This window comes from Alnus glutinosa, chromosome 13 (assembly GCF_958979055.1).
Source record: "Alnus glutinosa chromosome 13, dhAlnGlut1.1, whole genome shotgun sequence".
NCBI lineage: Eukaryota > Viridiplantae > Streptophyta > Magnoliopsida > Fagales > Betulaceae > Alnus > Alnus glutinosa.
The window spans coordinates 5,877,341-5,887,334 of NC_084898.1; the positions used below are offsets into that span (position 1 = coordinate 5,877,341).

Below are 9,994 nucleotides of genomic sequence, written 5' to 3' on the forward strand. Positions count from 1 at the left end.
CTCAGTGAACAATCTAGAATGCACAATTGTAACCCATGAAACAGATAACCATTATGCAAAATGAAATCAGAACGATGACCATCTGTTACCTCCTGAATGATCTTCCCAAAGGAAGGGTCTACTGCATACATGTCAGTGAAAGCTTCAAACCCTGCGACTCTAGTACTCATGGTGGTGAGAAGCATTGTACGACGACTCAGGGCATCTGCGACTCGGTTCAGACTTCCCGCTTGGTGCCTTAGTGCAAAGGTAAATTCCTGTAAGTATGCCACCACTTGGCGTGTCGCCTACTCAGCTTGTGTTGACCATTGATGTACTTCAGAGCCTCATGATCGGTAATAAGGATAAACTCCTTGTGGACTAGATAGTGACGCCAATGCTTCAGAGACTGAACGATGGCATAAAACTCCAGGTCGTAGGTGGAGTAATTCTTCTTTGATCCTGATAGCTTCTCACTGAAAAAAGCTATGGGACGCCCCTCCTGACTGAGGACGCCTCCAATGCCAACTCCAGATGCGTCGCAGTTTAATTCGAACACCTTCTCAAAGTCAGGGAGTGCCAAAACTGGTGCCTCGGTCATCTTCTGTTTGACCAGTTGGAAACTGATCTCTGCCTCCTCAGACCACTGGAACTCACGACCCTTGAGGCACTCTGTGATGGGAGCAATCAGGGTGCTGAAATTCCTGATGAATCGGCGGTAAAAGGACGCCAACCCATGGAAACTCCTCACGTCGTGTAGGGTCTTTGGCTGGGGCCACTCCAAAACGGCATCTATCTTGGATTGATCTGCATGGACACCATCAGTAGATACAACAAAACCAAGAAAGGTTACCGAAGTAGTGAAGAAAGAACACTTCTTCCGATTAACGAAGAGGCGTTCTGTTCTCAACGTACTGAAAACAGCACGGAGGTGCTCAAAATGTGATGTCCAAGTGGGACTATAGATGAGGATATCGTCGAAGTACACCACGACGAACTTCCCCATAAAAGGCCGCAGAACCTGATGCATGAACCTCATAAAAGTACTGGGTGCATTGGACAACCCAAAAGGCATCACCAACCACTCGTACAATCCATGCTGCGTCTTGAACGCCGTCTTCCACTCATCTCCAGGCCTTATTCTAATCTGGTGGTAGCCGCTTTTAAGATCAATTTTGGAGAAGACCCGAGAACCGGCTAATTGATCCAACATATCATCCAAGCGAGGAATTGGGAACCGGTATTTTACGGTGATCCGGTTGATGGCTCTGCTATCAACGCACATGCGCCATGAACCATCTTTCTTTGGTACCAACAGGGCAGGAACGGCACATGGACTCATACTCTCACGGATGTAGCCCCGCTCCAACAACTCTACCACTTGCCGTTGCAACTCTTCCGCTTCCTTGGGACTGAGGCGATAGGCTGGCCTATTCGGCAAAATCGACCCAGGAATCAGGTCAATCTGATGCTGGATGTCTCGCATCGGTGGTAGTCCGGGAGGAAAATCTTCTGGCATGAGGTCAGAAAATTCTGATAGCAGCCGCTGCACTTCTGGTGGTAATTCTGGCGCCTCGTCCACTACACTATTCCCACAAGGCAGTAACGCATAAATTTTGTCTTCACGCTCAACTTCGACTAAGAACCTGGACAAAGAAAGCAGGTTAGTATTATCGGCTACCTGGGTAGGATTGGCTCCATCCCGACGAGGTGCTAACACAATCTTCTGCCCTTTGATGCTAAGGGAATAGGTATTCTTCCTGCCATCATGCACCACATTGCGATCGTACTGCCAAGGTCTGCCTAATAGTATATGACAAGCGTCCATAGCTACTACATCACACCAAGCATTGTCAAAATACTTCTTGCCTACAGAAAAAGATACTAGGCATCGTCTATCTACTTTTACCTCACTTCCTTTGCTGAGCCATGACAGCTTGTATGGTTTAGGATGATGTTCGGTCTTCAATTGCAATTTCTGGACAGCCTCATCAGACACTACGTTCTCGCAACTGCCACTATCAATGATCATCTTACATACTTTGTCGGCCACCGTGCAGGTGGTATGGAAAATATTGGTTCTCAACCAATCATCTCCAGAGTCCCCCTTGGGAGTCAGCAGACTCTTACGAATGACGAGAGTCTCTTGGCCGTCTCCATACAACACCTCTTCATCCCCATCTTCGTCATACAATGGATCCCCAGTCTCCTCATACGTGTAATCTACCATGTCTTCCTCAAGCAGGAGGTTTTTGCCCTTCTGGCTGGCAGGTTTCCTACATTCACTTGCCCTATGCCCCTGTTCCCCACATCGATAACATTTAATATTAGGGTTAGTATTACCATTACCCTGTGTTGGCGGCTGGACAGGACGGGATTCTTGGGGCCGAACCGGACGGTTGCTTTGTTCGCTTCTAATCACAGGCCGCTTGTTCTGCTGCTTCTCTGCAACAAGTGCACGCTGATAGGCCTCTGAAACAGTCCACAGCGAGTGTAGGCTGAGGGCATCTTGTAGGGGCTGTCGCAATCCTCCCAAATACCGCGCCACCATCTGCTCTTCTGTCTCAGATAAATCATTCCGCGCGATCAGCTGATAGAACTCCTCGGTGTAATCATCCACCGATCTCATGCCTTGCCTCAACGAGTGAAGTCGCTGAAACAGGGTTTGAGTGTAGCCGAACGGGAGGAAGTGACTCTTCATCTTGATCTTCATCTTCTCCCAATCAGTGATCTTGGCCTTGCCTTGCCTCTCTCTGGATCGCTTCAACTGCTCCCACCACGCAGATGCTCGACCCTTTAATTTGATTGCGACCAGTTTCACTTTGTCGCGATCAGGGACTTCCTTATACTCAAAAATCCACTCTATCTCATTCAACCAATCGACGAAACCTTCAGCTTGTAACGTGCCAGAAAACTCGGGCAGGTCTACCTTGAAACCGAGGGCTCCATGATGACGTTCCCGACCACGGTGGTCCCGGTTTGGAACGGGGTTGTGATACGGGTTGTCGAAGGTGGAATCGGAATCGGAGTTCTCCATCTCACGATTGCCGAATTCCTGCACCGCAAGGCGCTGGGTTAATTCTGCAACTTGCCTCTGCAAATCTTCAATCATCACATCCTGAACGCTACGATCACGGTGCAGAGCTTCCTCATTCGGAACCTGCCCACGACGACCACCACGACCACGACCACCAGCCATCGAAACTGATGAAGACTACGTCTCAGGAAGGTGCTGAAGCTCTGATACCAATTGACGCCGGAACAGAATAGCGATTATTCTGTGGGCTAATCAATAAGTATTTTGCAAGGAAGAAACAATAAAATCACCCCAAACAGAGAGAAAAAACTCTGAATTTTGATAATTAATCAATAACAATGAACTGTCGAAAAACACCCACAAGCCGGGCTTAAATAGCTGAAAATTAGGTTTAGGAGAATTTTTGCCAAAAATAGCAAAATCCCAAAAACCCTATTAAAACGAAATACATAATAAAATAATTATTCTATCGAAAATCTGGTCCAAATCGGGCTCAGAATCACCTCCAAAACAATAAGCGAAAAGTTACCATAAATGGCAAAAAATATCTAAAATTAAGGTTTTGACAAGGAAAACAGCGGATTTTGGGGCTCGAAACGAGGCGCACTGAGCGAAGCTCGGTGGCCACGACGTGCGCGCCGAAGAGAGCTTTCCGAATTGGGGTCATATGCGCGAAACGGATACACGTAGCCAAAGTTATGGCCAAATTACTGCGGCGCACTCGGAAATTGCCTCAATTAGGTCAGATTACGATTTCTTGCTAATTTTGCGCTGATCCGCCTGCTCCAAGTAATTCAGCGCCTTTATTGTGTAATCTGACAACTCAGCGTCATCAGACTCGGACCCTCCTGCATCAATGCCACGTACCAATTATGTTAAAATAATAATAAAAATAATAAAAAAAAAAAAAGAAAAGAAAAGAAAAAAGAAGAGAGAAAGTAGAGATCCATTCCCACCACCTTTTGTGCTCATCCCCTCCCGGCAAAGGGGAGCGATTGGGGTGGCTTCAACCCTACTCACCTATGTAGGCTAGGAGTGGAAATCTACCCACATAGAGGGGGAGGGTGGAGATCTCCACCTGCACCTAGAGGTAGTGGAGGTGCATGACTCCTATGTGCACCTTTGCAATGGTGGATCTCTAAACCCCGCCCCTTTGTGAGCATTGAGCCATTCCTCTTTGTAGGGTGTAGAGGGTGGTTGTGGGGTGAATTTTCATCATTTTTTTTTCTTTAATTTTTCTTTGTTTCTCATTTTTTTTTAATGTGAAATTTTAAATTTAAATTGTTTGGTTTACAGAATAGACCATTAATTTTGAGATCCTTTGTCAAAATCAGGAGCCACATTGAAATTGAAAATTGCAAGCATTCGAAGAAAAGGAAAAAATAAAAAATAGAGAGAGGTAGAGAACATGTAATCCACTTTATTACTTGTGTCATTGGAGCTTGTCGCACGATCCAACAATATTGTAGAGAAATTTTGATCAACTTTTCAAGTTTGCAATTATATATATAATATGTGTCATAATTTGGATATGATGTAGCAGTAGCACATTAACAAAATAGAAAAATTACATTTTAGCCTTTTAAATTATCATTCGTTTTGCAACTAGTCCTATAAATTGTCAATACTCCGACTCCAACCCCCAAAATTATCAAAATCTTTGAAAAATGCTCTATTTAGCGAAATATTCCCATATTACTCCTACCATGTTTTATTTTTCAGTTAAAAAAAAAAAACAAAAAAAAAAAAAAAAAAAAAAAATCTAGTGAAGGCAATTCTGCGTTGTCAGCCCGCACCAACGCTGCCTTCTTCTTCTTCTTGCTACTATTTGGTTTGTCAGCCACCTTGTCAGGTGACAGCGCCGGAGCATGAGTCGGCGCCCTGGGGATCCTCGTCGAGAAGCGTGCCGGTGATCTTCGCCGTCTCGACCTTCATCTGCAGAGTCACGTCCTCGCCGTCGTTCTTTACCGTGAAATCGAACTTCTTTGCTCCATACAATACTGTCATTCATGGTTCTTTATAAAGCAATATCCAGGCCTTCAACCTTCCCCTCTGTTCCCTTGGAAATAGACTTCACCAAGTATCATACTTCCTCTAGAGCTGGACATAGAGAAGCTCTCACTACTGTACAATAACTACAATCTCCACTGATATCAAAATCAGAACCTCTCTCTCTCTCTCTCTCTCTCTCTCTCTCTCTCTCTCTCTCTCTCTCTCTCTCTCTCTCTCTCTCTGTGTGTGTGTGTGTTTCATGCCAATCTCTGTTTGCTATTTCTCTCTCTGTCTTGTTTTCTCTCTAGCAAATAATGGAAAAGGCAGAAGAGCCCAATTCTAACAAGAAATGCACCACCAAAACGAGAGGTTTCAGGGGCAGCGCAAACCCCCACAAGCATCAGTACCAGTATCAGCATCACCAGGCGGAGCTGATGCGGCGTGTTCTGTTGTGTGCACGATCACATGCATGCATCTTGCTGTCGATCTTGCTCTTGTGCTCCCAGTAAACTAATTCCTTTGTTGATTTCAATGAGCAGATACATGCAAAACAACAGATGGATAAATCGAGAAGAGAAGAAAAAGTGAAACAGAGAGAAACAGCACCTGCGAGGGGAGTGCATCCATTGTCAGCTCTGAGAGCGAAACCGGTTTACCCCAGACCCAATGGAAGCCACCACCCCAGTCTTGGCCACTGGCCACTTGTACTCAATCTCCAACGAGTCAAGCTCGGTCCTGATTTGTTGGTACAGTTTCTGGTACGGTGACGTGTCGCCTTGTAATTCGTTGCCTTCCTCGATGTTCGTTCTCCTCGTAATCTGCAAAATAACAAACGGCTCGTCGGGGGTGCCGACCGGACCCCCACTCCGATGCCTAAGTCAGTTCAAACTTATTTTCTGGAGAATATCAGTAATCTCAAGAGTTCAGAGAATCTGTTTTTTAATACCTGGTGTAGTAGTCTTATTTATAGGCTCACAGTTATAAAACTGCTAAAATACTTGGAGCATAATCTGATTAGGAGTCTGAGTCCTAGATCACATAGTCTTGAATCTTATCTTTCTGATTAGGAGTCTGAGTCCTAGATCACATGGTCTTAAGTCTTATTTTCATAGAATTCAAATTGGGTAGTAGAGTCCAAACTGGATATGACACTCTCTTTAGCTAATGTCATTCTATTAGGTACCTTATCCCATATTTGATGGGATAGAAGTCTATCTTGATATACTCGAGATATACGTCTTTTTGGAGATAACAAATGGTCTTATAAATTGGGTCTAATCTTGCTGGGCCGACCTGATGGGCTCGGCCCACATGTCTTTGGAGCTAATTATTTCTCCAACATTATTAGTTGACTCGTCCTGTGCTCCTCAACCCTCTCATCCATTCAAAAAATCTCTTAATTTGCTGCTTACTGCTCAGCCATGTTTGAGAAAGCTTGAACTCTTGTAGCTTTTTTTATATGATTGGTTCGTGAAGTTTTCTTAAAAGTCCAGGTGGGCATGCAAGGAATCTAATATCTAGCTAATACAAAAGACGAAGATTGATTTTGTTCATTTAAGAGCAAAATCCAAAGCGCTTCTTCTCTATCAAAAACTTTGAGGGAATGGACTCGAATCCTTCGGAAATGCAGGAATCGAGCATCGACATCGACAAACTCAGCTACGAAATCTTTTCCATCCTGGAGAGCAAGTTCCTGTTTGGCTACGACGATCAGAAGCTCTGGATCCCCAAGCCCATCGCTCCTGCACCCACCGAAGTTCAGCTTCAAGCTCAATCCCAACCGGCCACCGCTGAACAAAGGAAGAGGTTTTACCGCTCCTCCTCTGGTTCTAGCTCTAACGGCAGTGGTGGCTTCTTTCGACGGCTAATCAGAGGCGTCCACTTCGCGCCCTTGGTGAACGCCATGGCTGCCGCCTATTTCATTTTAAATTTTAAATTTTATTTTTAGTTTTTTAGTTTTATTTTAATTTTTATTATTTTTTAATTGAAAAAATACACATGGCAGGAGTATAATGAACATATTTTGCCAAAATTGGCATTTTTTAATTGTTTTAATAATTTGGGGGTAAGAATCAGAATGTTAGCAGTTTATGGGGTTAGTTGTAAAATAGATAATAATTTAAAATGTTAAATTGTAATTTTTCTTAATAAAATTCATCAAGTTTCTTAACTTAATTTGATAATAGAGAATAATTAATTATTTTTAAATTTCACATGGAGCTTTCAGGACATTCTAAAACTACAGGGAAAAGGTAGGTAAATGAGTTGAATGGTGGTCTTTCTAGTAGGCGCGGGGTGGCCAAAAGAATTCTTGGTATGGGAAAGTGGAAACCAATTCCAGTGGGATTGGGTCTTGGCGGGAAATTCGAAATTGGTTTTGGGATGAGAATGGAAGAAGTGATAGCACTGAAACACGTTGGGGAACTGGTGGAGTTTTCCCGTTGTGGATGGCGTCACAAATTTATACCAAACGCATGCCACCCTGTGTAGCTAGCAAGAGGGGTACGTGGCTTCCCCTTTTACTTTTAAGTTGATGAGTAATGATTTAACACCATTTAAATATACATTTTTTTGTAATTTTACTTACATGGTAAGGTGGTTATTCACCTTAATTTATTTATTCATTTTTTTTAAAAAAAATCAAAAAGTAGAGAGAGACCACCTTGTCACATAGGCAAGGTGGTAAAAAGTTGTATCTTTAGGTGGTGGTGAATCATTACTCTTAGTTTATATATATATATGACATGTTATAATTTGGACCTGATGTGGTACACTAACGGAATTTGTCAAGTTTTCTAACCGAATTTGAAAAAATGATTTTTTTTTTTTTTTTTAAAAAAGTCTCAAAAGAGAGACTTTTTGCAATTTTGTTTAAAAATACAAATTTTTAGACAAGAAGAGGATACAAGAAGTTAAATGTGCTAGCTTGATGAGATTTTATTTGATTTTATTTTATTTCTTTTTCTTCTAATTGAATATGTAAGGGAAAAATATTACGAGAGGATCCTAAAATCGAGAAATGGGTGGGCTCCCAACAACACAACCAAAACGAAATATAACAATTCAAAAATACATACAATATAACTTGCTTGCTTAATTCTAAGGGCTAGCTATTAAGAGCATCGATCCTTAGTGAGCTCTCAATTTCAAATTTTTTACTAAAATTTAGTGAAAAACTCAAAAAACTCCACTCCAATAAGTTCTCTATAAATTTTTTATTTTGGCTCTTGTTAGAATCTCACCCCAAATTTCGCTCACAAATTTCATGAGCTATTTAATATTTTATTATTTCTCTCTCCTCTAACTTTACTTTTCGCTTTTTCTCTCTCCTTGTTTGTTAGAAGTGGTTTCTTAAAACCAATAAAATATTCATGTTTAGTTGAAATAGAAAAATATTTAGAGAGTTTGATATAGAAAATTTTTTAAAAGTGATAGATAAAATAAAAAACGTAGATTTAAGCTAAAATTTAAAGAGAATTTAGAAAGCTCATTATGAGGCTCTAAGGATGCTAAAATTAACATGCATCCGATTTACATCATCAGCAATTTGCCTCTCTTTTTACCTAAGTAACAGAAAAAAGACATGAATGGAGCTAGCGAATAACGCATAACAGTGTTCAAGCCCGGTTGAGAATCCTAAAATTAAATCTTGAATTGGTTTGATCCCAATGAAGTCCAATCTGGTCACCCTTGTTCAAGACCCTCCTCTCCACAAATACCTTTTTCCATTTTCCAATGAGAACATAGCTCCCATTACTTGCCCATTGTTTGAACACCAATTGATGTTCAGACTTGGTATCACAATCCCAAACACAAACTTGAAACCCTTTATGTAAGCTTTCATTGCGATTTGCATCCCATTTGGGTAAGATATGCTTCTTCACCCCATCCACTGCCAACAAGAGCCTCGACAAATGCCCGAGATCGCTTGTCTCGATCGTCTTCTTGATGACCCAGGGATCAACGCCCAGCTTCAACTCCAATGAAACACCACTGCGCATCTCTTCTCTTCTAACTTCACGGCAACTAAGTTTCATTCTTTTGATCCTACAAGCAAGGAGGTTTTCATTTGCTTTTCTCTTTTTGGTCGTGTAAGAAGCGCAACCGACCTTCAGTTCCAACGAAATCTCCTCCGATTCATGTTGGCTCTAGGTGATCTGACCAAGCCTTTCATCAGCTTCACTGACTTGATCAGCTTGATCATCGTTCTCTTGAAGACCCAAAAAATTATAGAAGATGGGTTTTTTCACGTTACGTTCAGAAAAGGAGGATCTGCTCTCATTTGTTGTCTTTTTCTTAGAAAAAAGCGATAGTTCCAGTGAAAGTTCGCTCTTTTCATCGTTGTTTCCTTCTGGCAAAGCGTGTGAACCACTGGGTTGGTGGGAGAGTAGAGAAGCCTCCATTGATCAGAAACCAAGAAACAAAGCGTTTGTGTTTGTGTTTTTCTTGGAGGTTGTCGGTGTGAAGAGAAAGGTATGAGGGGAGGACTTATAGAGCTAGGAGGCTAGGAAGCCGTTGGCAATTCGAAATCCAAATCCGAGACGGAAAAGAATTTAGAACGTTGTTAGTTTTCTGTTGGAGTTGCAGTTAGCACCTCTTCTGAAAATTTCCAGCCGTTAAGAGTCAGAACTTGCTGCTTTTAGAAGGCCGTTGGTACACAAGACGCGCCCCCAAGTCGGTGGAAAAAAATATTATGAAATTCAATGTGATAATGACTGTTGAGTAAGAAAAAATTACAAGTTTTTTTTTTTTCTCCTTTTTCTTTTTATTAAATGAGGTGAATTTTGTAATTTACCGTAATCTTAAATTTTTGAGCCAAAACGACAACCGATCACTTTCATCATTTCAATTTGAAAAATGATAGAAATCATTCTATCTCTTGTTCATTCCCTATACATTTCGATATATTGAATTTGCAAATCGATCGTTAAATTTATAGGACAATTATTGATTTATTTGCAAATTTCTTACGTGTAACTCTCACAA

At 41.8% G+C, this 9,994-nt stretch overlaps 2 protein-coding genes across 2 annotated transcripts; both read right to left on the bottom strand.

Annotated features, from left to right (window-relative positions):
• Window positions 1-238: 238 nt before the first annotated feature.
• On the bottom strand, window positions 239-3,178 carry LOC133853838 (uncharacterized). The gene has a single exon (XM_062289863.1). It carries the CDS (start codon window positions 3,176-3,178, stop codon window positions 239-241), a length of 2,940 nt encoding a protein of 979 aa, XP_062145847.1.
• Window positions 3,179-8,625: 5,447 nt separating this feature from the next.
• On the bottom strand, window positions 8,626-9,045 carry LOC133853839 (B3 domain-containing protein At2g33720-like). The gene has a single exon (XM_062289864.1). The coding sequence runs from the start codon at window positions 9,043-9,045 to the stop codon at window positions 8,626-8,628; it is 420 nt and encodes a 139-aa protein (XP_062145848.1).
• Window positions 9,046-9,994: the final 949 nt, after the last annotated feature.

What these genes read in the sequence shown, in the direction of transcription:
- LOC133853839 (XM_062289864.1), bottom strand. Translation starts at nt 9,045, where the DNA reads ATGAAACTTAGTTGCCGTGAAGTTAGAAGAGAAGAGATGCGCAGTGGT.
- LOC133853838 (XM_062289863.1), bottom strand. Translation starts at nt 3,178, where the DNA reads ATGGCTGGTGGTCGTGGTCGTGGTGGTCGTCGTGGGCAGGTTCCGAAT.